General features: G+C 45.3%; 1 protein-coding gene across 1 annotated transcript in view; it reads left to right on the top strand.

Annotated features, from left to right (window-relative positions):
* Positions 1–17,483, top strand: part of LOC145407052 (uncharacterized) — a 137,622-nt gene that overhangs the window by 54,227 nt on the left and 65,912 nt on the right. Inside the window, exons 6-7 of the mRNA XM_080278075.1 lie at positions 6,297–6,416; positions 7,176–7,356. Coding sequence (XP_080134201.1) covers positions 6,297–6,416; positions 7,176–7,356 — 301 coding nt within the window. The remainder of the gene's footprint in view (positions 1–6,296; positions 6,417–7,175; positions 7,357–17,483) is intronic.

The raw sequence follows: 17,483 nt of genomic DNA on the forward strand, positions 1-17,483 counted from the left end.
GAAGCTTGAGTTTTGCATTTGTGCGAGGCTTACATGAAGGAGTGTTAGTGCCAGCTTTAACATATGAGTGTGAGGCTATGGTGTGGCATGAAAATGAAAAGTCAGGAATGAGGGCAGTGGAGATGGGAGAGCTGAGGAATGTATGTGGAGTAGCCAACAGAGAGTGGATAGGATACAAAATAATGTGATTCATGAAAGATGGAGAGTGAGGAAGTCTGTGGACACCAGAATCAAAGGGAGTGTACTGAGGTGGTATGGTCATATGGGGAGAATGGATAGCAATAGAGTGGTGAAAAAGGTATAGTATATGAGCGAATTTGAATGAGGGAAGAGGTGAGGTAGGCCAGGGAGAAGGTGGAGGGATATGGTGGATGAGTGTGTGAGGAAGAGAAAGGTGGAAGTTGGTGAGGCTAGGGGACTGACAAAAGATCAAGCTAGCTGGATGAATGTTGTGAGAAGAAGTGTATAATCAAGGATTTAGCACGCCTTTTTAACGTGACAATGTTCAGATTGACTCTGTCAGATATGTTTATGTGAAGCTACAGAATGTGGTGAAAGGTTTTTGGCATATCAGATAGAGCCAGGATTCCAGGTACTTGAATGATGAGTGAATGGAAGTTTGGCCCATTGGACTGGGCAAGCTTGGGTTGTCTGGATGTTGCTACTCTTCACCCTGCCCTAGGGGTGGGAAAGGAGGTCTGGATGATGATGATGATGTTGGCAAACTTGGGTTGTCTGGATGTTGCTATTCTTCACCCTGCCCTAGGGTGGGAAAGGAGGTCTGGATGATGATGATGATCATTGTGATGATGTTACTTGTTTTTATGAATTATTCTGCACATTATTCAGCTGTGGGTATTGGCTCTAGTATTCTCCACTAAAACATGCTTCAGTAGTTTTCAGCTTCACAGCTTGGTCAGCACACATGTTTAAACCAGTGAACATGAACCCCAACACTCCACCCACCTATCCCTCTTCACCCTTCCCTACCGCACTGTCTCTCCTCGTATGTGCTAACTTCGCCCATTTCTAAGCATCGACTGAGGCGCCATCTCTTAACTCAAATTTACTAAGTCTGGGGACTTTACTCTCAGACTGTACCAAAATTTTATAACTTGAGAATGTGAGTTTGTTATTACAGATGGAATCACCATGCCTGTCTAGTGAAGAATTACTCCTTGTGATCAATTCTTTACCAGATGGGTGCAGCCTTTCCCTATTTTCTATTGAAATGATTCTTTCACAGGTTACCTGTTATTCCTGGATTACCACAGCCACTGGGCATTTTTATAAACATACCTCTGGAAGCTATAAATGAGATCTTAGACTGCTTGATGTACTGACGCATCTAGTCGGAATGGTGGTTGGTAAACAACACAGCCAGTTGGAGAGATTGTCCTCGTTAAGGCTGTAATGGTGGACAACTTTGGCTTTCTGCTCACTGCCTTCAATCCTCCTTATTACATCAAACTTTTGGGTATAAGTTAATGTTGGCTTGTTCCCCTTCCTCAAAGAAGTTGTAGGCTTGAAGGGTTATGATTGGCCATGGTAGCAATGGGCAGGGTGGAGGAAGCATGGGGGGGGGGGAATCCTCGTATACCACACCAGAACCACTTGCTGTCAACAGAGAGGAGACAATGCACTGACCAAGATGGACACCAGGGCTCACATGCACACGCCCTTCATGCTTGGTGTGGGAGGGAAACACTGTGATTGACTTAGAGTAAGTGCCATGCTTGAATATGATTGGTTTAGCAATTAATGGCCAGCTAGACATGCGGACTTGAGGTAATGGTGGCATATATTACAATAGGCATTGGAAAACCTTTACTTTCGAGGTTGCATCCACAAATTTTGTGTAATTTCCACGATTCACTGATGTTGCAAACTGTTGCATGATGTTGCTGTATAGTACGAGTCCACTGTTTAGGATCATGCGATTTAGGAGATTCTGCTGTAGTTAAGTTCTGAATGTTATTATTCAGAAAAAGCTTAAAACAGTGTATCACATCAGGAGCAGAGTTGTGGGTATATGGGAGAGTTGTAATGAGATTTTGCAAGATATAAGAATTAAATAGGTCTTTCAACGGCACTAGGATCTTTTATAAGTAAGTAACACCATTTGAAACTAAGTTAGTGATAGCTGGGAGCACCCATCATCCTTTCACCTGATATAGTGCTCTCTCTCTCTCTCTCTCTCTCTCTCTCTCTCTCCAGGTGACTCTACCTTGAGTGACAAGCTAAATGGTTTCCTGTTGTTCTTGTTCTTGTTGTTGATCAACCTCAGTCTCTCTGGCTGAGCAGGCCTGCTGGCAAGCAACCACCCCAATTGGGTTGTCCTGTGCAGTGAATTGATGACCTGTGGCTAACAGTGCCTTGCTTGGGAAATATTGTGAAGATTTGGTTACTGGATGGATGTCATATGTGCATCTCCACCCTGTGAACAGAGGTATCATACTGGGCACTGCTTGATCACATAATTTGATTAAAAAGTTACCACCCAGCATTGTAAATGGTTTCCTAGGTTCCAGGGAAGCATTAGACCTGTTGTTCAGTGCAGAACCACCTGAAGTGGAAAGCAGAAGTTAATAAAAAGTGATAGGTTGGAAAGGAAGGAGTGTGAAAAGAGAAAGGCAGACACAGAGGTAGAATGTCAGTTCCCTACCCTCATTGACTTCCAAACCTTTCTTCCTCACACACTCATTCACCACATCCCTCCACCTTCTCCTTGGTCTACCTCACCTCCTCCCTCCTTCAAATTTGGTCAGGTATACCTTTTTTGTCACTCTAGGGGAAGGACAAAGTATGTAGCACAACTTCATGTGTGTGGATGATGGTTGCCACCACCTACCACCAGTGGTTTCCTGTATCTCGGGAAACCATTTGTTGCACTGGATCAGATGATGCTGGGTGGTGTAGTGGGTTATGGTGCCCCAACTGGATGGTGTGTGTGTTTCTGTCTGTAGAGCAATTGGGGTTTATTGCTCACGTAATCCCACTCAGGAGTGAGTGAGAACTGAGTGACCTTTTCCCAGACTCTTACACTTCTGATGGGATAGTAATTAATTGGATGGATGAAACCGAGATGGGATTTTGAGGTGAGAATAAGGGATGATGATGATGAACAGGATGGACCATACGTTGACGACTAAGGAATGGACAAAGGACATTCTTAGGGTGGGAACATGGAATGTGAGAGGACTGAATGATGAAGTGAAAGAGAGATTGTTCAGGTGCTTGAGGATGCAAAAGTGGATATTTGTGGATTTACTGAAACTAAATGGAAAGGTGAAAGGGTGAGAGAATGGGAATATGGTTTAGGTATATGTGCGGGAGTCAATGAGAATGAGAGGGCAAGAGAGGGAGTATGTTTGATGATAAGCAAGAAGTGGAAGGAGAATATAAGAGATTATGGAACAGTGGGTGCAAGGATTGTATGAGTGAGGATGAAAGTAGGTATACAAGCGTGGGCGATTGTATGTGTGTATGCCCCGACAGAGGACCGAGTGGCAAGAGTGAAAGATGAGTTTTGGGCGAGAGTAGAAGCATGTATGGACAAGTTTGAGAGGAGCGAGAGAGTGCTTTTGATTGGAGACATGAATGGCAAAGTTGGGAATGTACGAGTGGTTGGTCAGTGGGGTGTGCCAGCTGAAGTAGATGGGAATGGTAGTGCTTTGGTGGACATCTATGCTTGTAAGGGGTTGGTAATAGCCAGCACCTACTTTCGTCATAAGATGATCCACCGGTATACATGGAGAGTAATGAGGAGGATGTATGATGAACTTGTTGAACGAAAGGCAATGATAGACTACGTGTGTGTGGATGAGCGAATGAGAAGACAAGTGTTGGATGCAAGAGTGTGGAGAGGGTGGGGGAATGGAGTCTCGGACCATCACTTAGTGATGGCAAAGGTAAAGCTGCAAAGAAAATGGTTGAGGAGACGAAGGGGAAGACAGGAGGAAACATCTCCTGTGAGAAGAGTGGAGAAATTGCAAGATAGTGAGAAAATGACAGAGTATAAGAGCATAGTGGAAGAAAGATTGGGAAGGTATGAGCTAGAGCAGATGGAAGGGGTGGAAGACGTATGTAAGATATTCACAGAAGAGATAGGCGCAGTGTGTGAGGCGGTTTGTGGAGTGAGGAGGAGATGCAAGGGTGTGCAAGGGACAGCATGGTGGAATAATGAGGTGAAACGAGCTGTGGAACAAAAGAAGAAGGCATATAGTGAATGGTTAGCGAGTAGAGGAAGGGGAGAAGATTAGAGAGAGAAGAGAGAGGTATATGTGAGCAGGAGAAGGGAGGTTAAGAGACTGGTGAAGGAGAGTAAGAAGAAAGTGGATAAAGAGTTTGGGAGGAATCTGAGAGTGAAATGGAGGGAGAGTAAGAAATTGTTTTGGAAGGAGGTAAAGAAAGTAAGGCAGTGTGAAAGGGGAAATAGTAGGGGAGTGAAAGATAGGAATAATAGATTGTTGATGGAGAAGAGAGAGAAATTGAGGAGATGGAAGGAGCACTTTGAGGATTTGTCGAATGTAGAGAGAGAGAGCAGTGCGAGTAGAAGTGGTTGGGGAATGGCTGGGAGAAGAAGAGATGAGAGGAGGGAGGAAGAGATCAGTAGGGCGGAAGTAGTGGAAGCAATGAAGAAGATTAAGATGGGAAAGGCCCCAGGAATTGATGGAGTGTGTGGTGGAATGCTTAGGTATGGGGGTGAGATTGTTGTGGAGTGGATATGGAAGTTGTGTAGATTGGCATGGGAAGAGGAAAGGGTTCCAGAGGACTGGAAATCAGGTATAATTGTTCATTTATACAAAGGAAAAAGGGAGAGAGAAGTATGTGGTAACCATAGGGGTATTTGCCTTCATAGTGTCACTGGTAAAATATATGGTAGAATACTCATTGATAGGGTTAGGCATATGACAGAGGAGCTAGTTGGAGAAGAGCAAGGGGGATTTAGGAAGGGAAAAGGGTGTGTAGATCAGATATTTGTTCTAAGATGTTTAGTGGAGAAGTATCTAGAGAAGGGAAGGAAAGTGTATGCTGTCTTCATGGACATGGAGAAAGCTTATGACAGAATAGATAGGCAAGGTATGTGGAAGGTATTAAGGATATATGGAGTGGGGGAAATTGTTGAGTGCTGTGAAGAGTATGTATGAGGGAGCTAGGGCTACGGTGCGAGTTGATGGTGAGCTGAGTGAGTTCTTTGATCTCAATGTGGGACTGAAACAGGGTTGTGTGATGTCTCCATGGCCGTTTAATATATACATGGATGGGGTTGTAAAGGAGGTGCAAGGTAGGGCAGTGGATGTGGGGGTGGCTCTAATGAATGAGGGTGAGATTTGGAAGATTCCGGTGCTCCTGTTTGCTGATGATACAGTATTGTTGAGTGAAGATGAATGGGAGTTGCAAGGTTTGGTGAATGAATTTGGGACAGTGTGTAGGAGGAGGAAGCTGAAAGTTAATGTAAACAAAAGTAAAGTTATGGTGTTTGAGAGGAATGAAGTCACAGAGTGTACAGTGAGGTTGGATGGTGAGGATATGTAGAATGTGAGTGCATTCAAGTACTTGGGTAATGTGATGAGTAAGGATGGAACTTTGGGGGATGAAGTGCGTGAAAGGGTACAGCAGGGAAGGAAGGTTGTTGGTTCACTGAAAGCAGTGATGAGAAATAGGGAGGTGAGTATGGAAGTTAAGAAGTCATTGCATGATAGTATTGTGATCCATACCCTGACGTATGGAAGCGAAGCGTGGACCTTGCAAGAGGGGAACAAGTCAAGAGTGAGAGCAGTGGAAATGAGTTACTTGAGAGGAGCATGTAGAGTGACATGGAAGGACAGGTTGACGAATGAAGAAGTGAAGGAACGTTGTGGGGTGGATGTGGATGTGTTTGAGAAGATTAGGAGAAATACACTGAGGTGGTTTGGACATGTGGAGAGAATGGAGAGTGAAAGACTGACTAAGAGGGTGTATGTAGGTGAGGTGGAGGGAGGGAGAGGGAGGGGTAGACCGAGGATGAGGTGGAGGGAGGGAGTTGAGAGGTATATGAGGGAGGGGTGGGTGAGTTGGGGGGAGGGTAGTCAAATGGTGGGTGACAGAGCGACTTTGAGGCGTTTTGTCTGTGGCCACCCTTTGCGGGATTAGGGCGTCGGGCTATAGATAGATAGATAAAATAGAATCCATCCATCCATCTACCATCCAGTCCTGTTTTGCCATAGTAGCAGGGTAGAGGCCAACAAATAAGCTGCTTAGTCCAGGCATGTAAGATCAAACCACTTAGTCATTTTGTGTGTCTTCCTTCATAGGTTGAGGAGAGAAAAATTGACCAGCGTGTGAAGTTAAAGGACCTTGATGGCAGCTGGAAGGCTGGGCTGGTAGGGGCTCAGAAGAACACCCATCGTCTTATCTTCACACGGGCCTCAAAGGTACACTCAAAAGCAATAATTGGTTTCCCCCCCAGCAGACAGTCAGACCCAAATGAATAGCCCATTCACTGTAAGGCAAAACAGACTCCAATTGAAGGTGAGAGCAAGACTGAGTTCTTAGCGAAAAAATTAGGAAATCAGTGGAAGGTGACAGACATTTTCTCCCACATTGCATTTATCTTCTGGAGGAGGTAATCATATAACCAAATTATGGCACCTGATAGTTTAGTGGGTAATTAAGGTGCTTCATTTGGATGGAGCCTCTGTAGGTTTATATCCATGGGGTACTTGGGGTTTATTGCTCACGTAATGCCACTCAGGGATGAATGAGGTTGGTCATTTTCATCTTAAATGTCAGGACCAACTGTCCTAACCCTGGGCTCATACGCTTCTCATGTTGCAACATAGGATGGGATACTGATTACTGCTTTCCCCTATAGAATTGCCCATAGTTCTACATTTACAGGCTGGCTTTGAGCTATAAGTGGTGTGCCAGCACCGTATTTGTTAATACTGTATTTAAGTAACCTAAACAATGCTTTAAACAATTTCTACATTTAAAGATGTTGTTTCTGCCAAACTTGAAGCCCTCCTTTTCCCGGTTCTTTATTTTTTCTTTCCTTTTTTCTGGATCCTACCTCACCTTATCCTCAGGTGGGAAAAATGGTCAGGATGATGGTGATGTTGATTTTGGGGATGATGATGATTATGATGGTGATGATGAGTAACTGCCCATATATTTTTGCCTTCTTCCTCTAGACTGATGGGTCAGGGTTAGTGGCACATGAGGTGACAGTGAGTCGAGTGAGACAGAAAGGGGGCAACAACGGTGGGGATGACGTGTCTGGCAGAAACACCCCTCAAGTTCAGCTTACACCACCACTGGTGCAAGAAAAACTTGTTAGTTCTGATATTGCTGCCACAGAGTCACAGTCTGAAGGTGAGACACATAAAGTGTGATGATGTACTGTAGGTAAACATACAGTAAGTTATTGTTACAGATCACCATTTTGTTATTTTTGGCTACTGTACACTCAGTCGTCGTAAATTGCGGCATTTTGGGTTTGGACCACTGCCGTGATTTACGAGTTCCGTGATTTATGAATAATAACTCTTATGTGAAAAATTAATTTGGGTCTGGACTTTGGCCAACCCGCCCCCACAGCACCCTACCTACACCCATCTAGGCACCATCAAACACAAACATACAAATTTAGGAATATTCAGTGCATGTATTAAATAGAAATAAGCCAAGTTAAGGGATCTCACCTTAATCCTATGACGAAATTGCTTAAGTGAATGAAGTGGGGTGGTGTTGGGAAGAACTTAGAACCTCTCAACACTTGTTCTTCCCAAACTCATATGCCAGTTTGAAAACTTCTCTCCCCTCTCAACACGACAAATGAGCTCCAAACGTTGACTGTACAACAACGGCAGCAGCTTCTTGACGCCATACTGCTTAGAGCGCTTCATCGGGGGGTCGGGAGGGGCCATGGCAGGTAGGAGGCGGGGGGAAGTTGCACAAAAAAGGCAGGTAGCTCTCGTACTCCACGGCGATGGTCTGTAGTGTGCGGACTGGCGGGACAAGAACAACAACAACATTGCGGCATTAGTATGCACACATGCCACCAGGGACGCGCGGTGATTGGTTGTTGGGTCGCGATTTTCAGTTTGAATGCCGGGGTCTACGGTTCTCCTCGGAAAAGGCCCACCTGGTGTCACGAGGTTTTTGTGAATTTAAAAATTAAATAAAGGTTATATGTTTTGCTTGAAAATAGAGACCATGAATTGATTTGTGAAAATCAAGCAGAAAGTTTTACTTTATGCTGACTGACTTCGCCGATTCTCTAAGGACGAGAATTTATTAACTTTCTCAGCAGCACACAGCAGAGACTAATTACTCACAAGTGCTGTCTGTTAGTACTGCTAGCCTTACGAGAAAGTGATTCCACCCCTGACAATCAATAACTAATGCTGTGAATGATAAACAGGTTCTTGCTGGTGCATTAACTCCAGGCTGGCACAACGGATTTAAGCTTAATACAAGAGAATTGGCCTAAGTACCAGTTATGAATAATACAAAGCGTTTATGCGAACTAGGAGCGGCAAGTAAAATAAGTTTAATATGAAGAAATAAAACAAGAGTTTACATTACATTAAGCTCAAGAAAAAGAACTGTAAATTTATTAATTACAATGAAATAAATTTACGTTACATGAGTCTCAAACGAATTCAAAATAAGGAGAACACACTCACTCGCTCACTCAAAAGCTAAACTTAAATCTAGGAAAAACGAAAAGAAATACTTGTCAGTGGAGGGGGCTAAGCGGAAACTGGGCGTTGGTGCATAGGTCGGACGCTGCACACGCTAAACCTCTCGCCGATTCACACTAGGTGGAGATTCAGGAACTCGCTGTACGGCGGCAGCGCTGCTCCACACTGGGCCAATGAACCTGCTTTCACGGCGCTCTAATCCTGACTGAATTCGAATTATGAGCAAGGGCTGGAGCTGGCCGAGTTTGCTTCAACGGTTAACGGAAAGAAAGTGAGCGAAACGTCCACAATAAATCACTCCGCGAAGGCGCTAATGTCGCGCGCAAGGACGATCACTTATGAAACAGTGAAAAATGTTCTGAAAACCATTCCAGTCAAGTGAATACATGGACGGTTAAACTGAGCCATACACAATGAGAATTCCATTAGAATTCGCGGTTTTCACTCTGAATAAAATGTTACGAACTTATAAACACGCTCGCGCCAATTCGTGACATTATGCCCCATCAAAATCTTTTTTTTTTTTTTCTCCTGAAAAATTTTTTTTTTTATATACATACATATAAATATTAACTCAGTCGCACAAGATTCACACTGTGGTGTGTGTACTACCCTGCTACAGGAGAAAATCACAGTCGCCCATTAGCGTAAAAACCTCGTATTTACGTTAACAGAAGCAAGCTTGAGGAAAAAACTCCGAGACGACGGTGAAAAATCCTGTACTCAGGTCAAACTGAGCGAAAAGTTCGCTACATTTACATTAACAACTAATTGTTATATAGAGTGATGTATGTAATACACGGTGTGTGACAGTTGTGGTGTAACTGTGCCTACATGTAAAATGATATACAGTAATCCCTCTACTTTCCAGACGCCCACTTTCCGGACATCCCCACTAACCGGACATAATCTTCCTGGGATCCAATATTCCCAAAATGGTCCGAAAACCTCAAAAAAAAAAAAAAAATCCTGCCCGTAATTTGAACTTGGTGCGCACAGCGCGGGACAGCTTTGTTGTGGCGCATCATTCTTCCGACATCCGCTAGAGCGCCCATGTATCCTCCCCACTTTCCGCCTGTCTCGTCGTGAGTGAACACTCGTCGTCATGGCTGCCCACATGCTCGCTTTTGTGGTGGTGCCTTACCTGCTGCAGGCACTCCTGCTGCTCTCGTGCCTCTCCTTCGTATGTGTGATGATGGCCCCGCTGCCTGAGAAGAGGAAGAGAGTGGTATTGACTCTGGAGAAGAAGCGGGAGATATTGGAGAAAGTAGATGTGGGATGGTCTTCTTCACGCATCCCCTGTGAGTTTAACCTGGCCTGATCTACTTTGCTTAATATTAAGAGATCCCGAGACAAACTCATGCAGTACACAGCTGACTTCTCGTCGAAAAGCAAACGCGTGGAGAGGAAGATGATGTTTACTCCCAAGTTTGCTGAAGTCGACCGCTCCACGTTGATTTGGTATCGACGGCAACGTGCTGCTGGTGTGATGGTACGTGGTACGGAGCTGAAGGCTGCTGCTGAGAAGTTTGCAGGGCTTCACGACGCCCTAGACTTCAAGGCATCCGAGGGTTGGCTCTTCGCGATTAAGTTATGGCATGGCCTTACCAACCGTAAGTCTCATGGCGAAGCTTTGGACGCTAATGAGGATGGAGTAGAGGAGTTTCGACACAAGGTGAAGGGCTTGATCGACAGGGAGGGCCTCACTCTCGGTCAAGTCTACAACACTGACGAAACTGGTTTATTCTATTGCTCTTTGCCTACGAACACTCTAGCCGAGGAGACAGAGAAGCGTGTACCTGGCCGCAAGCTCTCCAAGCAACGGCTATCTGCTTTGTGTTGTGCCAGTGCTAAAGGCATGCACCGGCTTAAGCCCGTTATTGTTGGCCGTGCAAAGCAGCCTCGGTGTCTTCATTGGGTGATGGATGTCCTTCCTGTCGTCTGGTACCATTCCTTGAAGGCATGGTTCACAGCCTAGATCTTCAAAGACTGGTTCCACTGCCATTTCGTCAAGGAGATCATACATTACCAGATGGAGAAACTGGGAATCCCACCCAACCAGGTAAAGGCCCTCCTTCTCCTCGACAATGCACCTGCCTACCCATGCGACAAGGACTTGGTGGCTGAGAATGGCCGGATTAGGTGCATGTTTCTACCACCTAATACTACTGCTCTCATCCAACCAATGGACCAAGGAGTGATCATGGCAACGAAGCACCTATACCACCGGAAGTTCCTGGATGAGGTGATGGTTGTTCTCCAGGACGAGGACGAGCACAGGGAGGGACGGGACACGCGAGGCCAGCGGATTTTGGAAAACCTTCGCCGCTACAACATCAAGTCTGCCGTTTACAACTGGGCCAGTGCATGGAAGGAAATCCCTGTCAAGACTCTAGAAAACGGTTGGTCTCGTCTGCTTCTCGGAATGGATGCGGAGTACGATTTCCTAGGTTTCGACGTCGATGACTTCCATGCACGTCTACGTGCGCATGGCTACGATGTTGATGTGGACGACGTGCGTGAGTGGTTGGATGACGTCGAGGGCGATCCTGGTTGTCAGACCCTGTCTGATATCGAGATCGCATCTTCAGTTGCAGGTGTCGTACCCAGCTTGAAGATTCCGACGAGGACGGTGGCGATGATGCGGACTCCTCTCAGCATGACACAACTCCAGCCATCTCCAAGCTGAGCGCACTCCAGGAACACCTAGAGTTCATTCTGGACTACCTGGAACACCCGGACTGCGACAGAGAGATGGGGCCCTTGGGACTTGTGGAGGAAGTGCGTGCTTTCATGCAGCGCATCATAAATCATCAGAATCGTCGTTCCTTGCATCAATCAACAATTGACAGCTTTTTCAGGCCCGTGATCCCCGCTGTGCCCAGCCCTGGCTCCACTCCGTTGCCTCCCCAAGACAGGCCCTCATGCTCCAAGCCACAGCCCAGCACATCAGCCACGGTGGAGTCACCGCTCGACGTGAGTTTGTGTCTATCTTCTGAGTCGTCTGCAGTGGGTACGCCATCACCACGACCCAGTGATGCACCCCTAGGTCACCTGCCAGCGATACTCTCAGACTCTGACAGTGATTAAACGACAAGAACTTCTCCACAAGACCACATGGGAATTTAGTGTTGTGCAGTGAAAGAAGAACAGTGCATACAGTATTGTAAAGAAAGTAGAAATTTGAGTGAAAAGACAAAATTTTTGGACTAAATTTAACGTAAATACACTTGTGATTTGTTTTGAAATTGGTTTTATGAGTGGAAAGACTTAAAGTGCAGAGTGCAACACTTATTAACCCGAGACATCCCGTCAACGTATGGGTACGTTGCAACATTTTGCATTTGCCAGTCCCGACGACGTACTGGTACATCGTGCAATTGCAAGGTCTCAAATTTGCACAGTTTTCAATTTTCGCACATGATTTTTCGTATGTATACACGGGACACCTTCCTCTATTCCTCTACAAGATGCCAAGCAGGGACAACGCCTTACACCGCATAACCTCCCCCCTCCCCCCCACACGCCATTGTCTCGGCAATTCACCTGTTACCAGTGACCTGGCCAATAAAGACATTCAGGGCCAGAGTGATTCCCCAATCGATGACAATGTGGAGGACAGTGTTTACATAGCATTAGAGGAAGAAACAGTCAGAAATGATGATCAGGTAATGTGGCAAAAGAAGGTCAGGTATGGTGATGAGTTAGTGAGTGAAACAATGCTTATAATGCCTATATTACTGTTTGAAAACCAATATACTCTCGTACTACATATAAATTCGTACCAGGTAACTATATAAATACTGTTTATGAGTGGTGTGAAATAGTTACCCTCCCATAGAACTCGTTTTCTTTGGTGCCAGCCTGTTAGAAAACCCAGTCAGGTAAGGAGGTACTGCTACCTGGATTGAGTATTTTAAACCTCAGGTGAGCGATTTCTCTATGAAATTTCGATGTTTCTCACCAAAAGCGGAGGTTTTAGCCAAAAAAAAAAAAAAAATCGAAAATACCTCGGGATTGGGGGGTGTCGGAGGTGCGAAATAGCTCGGGACGTGACGGGTTAAGTTCCAATGGAGTATAAGTAAGACAAAGAGTGCGCAGTGTGAAGAGAATGGACTTCTGAGTGCGAATGACTAAGTTCAGTGCAAGACTTCATGAACTGTGTACTGCAGGTGCTTCAGGAAATCCTTCTTACTGTCAGAGTCTGAGAGGAGGCAGTTATTCATCGAGATGACCATGGACTTGCTGTAAGTAGGCAGAATGTTTCATATTATACTGTACTGTATTTTCCATACTATACTTACCTCAAACACCTCATTTGACTCTTCTATGTCCCTTATTGGTGTGAATATGTTGTGTCTTAGGTGCTATGCATGTGCAGTAGGGAGGTGTTTTTCTGAGTTAGGCTAGGTTAGGGTCCATAACTACCAGTCCAGGAGCCAGGGACTTGTAAGTACCCACAATGTTTAATATTGTATGAACCTACCGCAAAAACCTCATTTTATGCTTCTTTTGCCTTTATTTCAGTCTTTTATGTCCCTTATTGGTGTGATTTGAGTCTTAAATAGGTGCTATGCATGTCCAGAGGGTGTTGTATAGGTGTTTTTCTGAGTTAGGGTCCATAAGTACAAGTCCAGGAGGCTGGTGCCCACTATCCGGACAGGACCACTTTTCGGACATGCCTATGGCTCTATTACTTCGGATAGTGGAGAGATTACTTACAAATTAATAGTAAAGAGATGACGAGGCAGAAGAGAAGAGGCGGCAGCATGCGGCAGGGACAATCAGCTGATCTGCACAACAATGCTGCACTCACCAGCTGCACCTACGAATGGAATCAAGGTGGCGCATCAAAAGTGCCATTTCTCTCTCTGCCTGGCAATCAGTACTTATGTTTATCATTAACCAGGAAATGTAGTCTTTGGATTTACAAATCTCTCAGGACCCTTGTAGTTTACTGGTTAACCTAGCATTATTACCCAGGAAATGTGCCAGTTCTTGAATTGCTCAAATCTCTGAGAACGGGGAGTTTATTGGTTAAACCTACCTAATTAACCAGGAAACGTGCCAGTTCTTGAATTGCTCAAATCTCTCAGAACAGGCAGTTTACTGGTTAACCTAACACTACTCTTACAATTAATGACAGGAAGCTGAGAATCCCTACGCAATCTTGGGCAGGTCACATTTTAACACCCACCGTGGGTGTGAACACTCATGTGGATAATGTGCATTCTCCGGGAATCCTCAGAGAGGGCCACAGCTCGAGACGTTCCACAAGGTAATTCATACACAGCCTCGGATTGTCCCTACGGGGTTCTCGAACTTTCCCCTTAACCTACGGTACATACATTATGCATGTACAGGCCCTGGACATGATGTGTTCTGTGGGGCCAATGGGCAAGACGTCAGGTCTGCACCCACATTACCACTGCCCTCTCTTTCAACTGCTTCAGAGATTATGGGTGTGGGTTCAGACGGCGCAGGAAGGACATGTCCCTGATTAGTGGTACGTGGACACACATTGCAGGAACGCACAAAACTATCTATTTCCGGTCCCATTCCTGGCCAGAAAAAGTCAGCACAGATATGGCCCTGGGTTTTCCATTTACCGATGTGACCTCCTGAAGCTGAACAATGACCCCATTCTAACACTGCTTGGCGGTACTTAGCGAGAACGGCAAACTGCAGTCGAACCTCGCCATGGGGCGTTCGTGACTCACGGTACAGCCGTCCTTGTTTACGAAGGAACTTGGCTTGACCTCCCCGTGAGTACTTTATCACTCTAGCCATTTGTTTCTTCCGCACGGCAGCAAGTGTCGGGTCAGAATGTTGTTCTTGAACAACAACATGGCTGTACATCAGATCTTGCAGCGATGCAATGGTCAGAGGGGTGACACAATTTGGAACCTCAGCCATGGCTCGTGATACTGCAGCCGAAGTCTTCGATGCAACTATACTTGGCACCTGGATTATTGCCTATGATAAGGTCAAATAAAGGTTCTGGCATGACAACTGCGACTGTTGTACCAGTGTAAAATGGAGATGCCACCTGGATACCTGCCTCAGGGAACAATCTCACTGATCCATCAATGAGGTTAGCTTGGATCTCTCGACCTGTGTATTCCTCAGGCCGAACTAGACTCTGCCTGACAGAACAACCTGAGGGCCCATTGTCTCTCAGGACCTTCACAGGGATGCCTCCCACAAACCATGGCTGAACAAGGAAGGCACTGTTACCTGTGGGAGGGCCTGTGGAGGAAGCAGCTAGCCACTGATTAGGCTGCTGAATAAATGATGCGGCAAACATGGTGCCCTGTGAACTAGATACTTGAGGGGTTGTGCCCACCATCTGAGGAGTTGGAGCATTGACCACCTGAAATGGGAAGTTCACTGTCGCTGGGGAGCTAGTGAACTGTGGGGAAGTACCTGTACTGGTGGGGTTGGCACCACTGTGCACTTGTTGTGGAATGAAGGCTGCATTCGCGTCCTGCCTCCGAGGGGCTGGTGTTGAAAAGGACAGTCCTGATGGTCGGGCGCGTGGCTGATATTGCTGCTGGTCAGGGTACTTGTTGTACCGCTTCCACTCAGGTTTCTGGGTATTTTGCCCCTGGTCCTTCTTCTGCGGTTTGTTTGGACCTTGGCCATTATTCTGAGAACAGCCTTGTTGCTGGGGTTCGGTCTGAGACGGTTTCCCGGATTTATCAGCTTTCCTGTTCCAGGTATGCTGCTTGCAAGTTTGATACCCGTATGCAGTGAAGAATGCATCAGCCTTCTCCACCATTTGGCTGGCATCCCTTACCTGGCAGATCTTAAGCTGAGCCATAAGTTCAGCAGACCACGACTTTTCTAGCTGCGTGCACAGCATAAGATCGATTATCCCGTCACGCGTGGAAGGAGTTTCATTTTTCTCCATCCACTCATCTAAGTAAGCAGTAAGCTGATCAAGAAACTGAATGGCAGTCTCTTTTTCTTGTAAACTTGCCCTCATAAACTGACTCTTGGCGTCGTCAACTGTGAGACTGTACGCTTTGACGAGTGCGGCCTTCATCATCTCATACGTGAGATTGTCTCCACGAATTCTGTGGAGAATATCGAGGGCAGGGCCCTCAAACAGGCTAAGAAACTGAAGCCGCTTAGCTGCATCATCCAGCTGGTACAGCTGAGCCATGTCTCAAAACGAGCTATGAGAGTGCTCGTGGAGCTTGGGCCAGCTGCACCAGATGTGTCTGAAGCCAAGGAATCTCGCTTGAGCTTCAACATCTCGATGATGTGGCAAACATGGTGCCCTGAGAATTAGATACTTGAGGGATTGTACTTACTGTCTGGGGAGACAGAGCGGTTGATTATCCCCTCACGCGTGGAAGGAGTTTCTTTCTCCATCCACTTATCCAAGTAAGCAGTAAGCCGATCAAGAAACTGAACGGCAGTCTCTTTTTCTTGTAAACGCGCCCTCATAATCTTGGCGTCGTCACTAAAGACTAAGTACTGACTGCTATTTTGCAGAGAAATACCAATAATCAAGAGTAAAGAATATAGGCACAGGTTAGTGGTGACCAGTTTTAATTAGTTAAACAGGTAAAGAAAAAATTAAAAAAATAACTGACTGTGGAAACTATTACATAAGACTAATAGAAATGAATTATTAATCACCAGTAAGATAGTGCCTATAGACTGTAATGATAAATACCTAAGTATGAGTGAGTGAGTATTATCTCGTTAATAACTTTAGAGCTAGGAGTTAATATCCTGGAATGAGGTTGCCAGATGTCACGGGGTTTTTGTGAATTTAAAAATTTAATAAAGGTTATATGTTTTGCTTGAAAATAGAAACAATGAATTGACTTGTGAAAATCAAGCAGAAAGTTTTACTTTATTCTGGCTGACTTCGCCGATTCTCTAAGGACAAGAATTTATTAACTTTCTCAGCAGCACACAGCAGAGACTAATTATTCACAAGTGCTGTCTGTTAGTACTGCTAGCCTCACGAGAAAGTGACTCCACCCCTGACAATCAATAACTAATGCTATGAATGATAAACAGGTTCTTGCTGGTGCATTAACTCCAGGCTGGCACAACGGATTTAAGCTTAATACAAGAGGACGGACCTAAGTACCGGTTATGAATAATACAAAACGTTTATGCGAACTAGGAGCGGCAAGTAAAATAAGCTTAATGTGGAGAAATAAAACACAAGTTTACATTACATTAAGCTCAAGAAAAAGAACTGTAAATATATTAATTACAATTAAATAAATTTACGTTACATGAGTCTCAAATGAATTCAAAATAAAGAGAACACACTCACTTGCTCACTCAAAAGCTAAACTTAAACCTAGGAAAAACGAAAAGAAATACTTGTCAGTGGAGGGGGCTAAGTGGAAACTGGGCGTCGGTGCGTAGGTCGGACGCTGCACACGCTAAACCTCTCGCCGATTCACACTAGGTGGAGATTCAGGAACTCGCTGTACGGCGGCAGCGCTGCTCCACACTGGGCCAACGAACCTGCTCTCATGGCGCTCTAATCCTGACTGAATTTGAATTATGGACAAGGGCTGGAGCTGGCCGAGTTTGCTCCAACGGTTAACGGAAAGAAAGTGAGCGAAACGCCCACAATAAATCACTCAGCGAAGGCGCTAATGTCGCACGCAAGGACGATCACTTATGAAACGGTGAAAAATGTTCTGAAAACCTTCCCAATCGAGTGAATACATGGACACAATGAGAATTCCACTAGAATTCGCGGTTTTCACTCAGAATAAAATGTTACGAACTTATAAACATGCTCGCGCCAAT

Source organism: Coenobita brevimanus, chromosome 72 (assembly GCF_032717465.1).
Source record: "Coenobita brevimanus isolate Jiangsu-jjx chromosome 72, ASM3271746v2, whole genome shotgun sequence".
Lineage (NCBI taxonomy): Eukaryota > Metazoa > Arthropoda > Malacostraca > Decapoda > Coenobitidae > Coenobita > Coenobita brevimanus.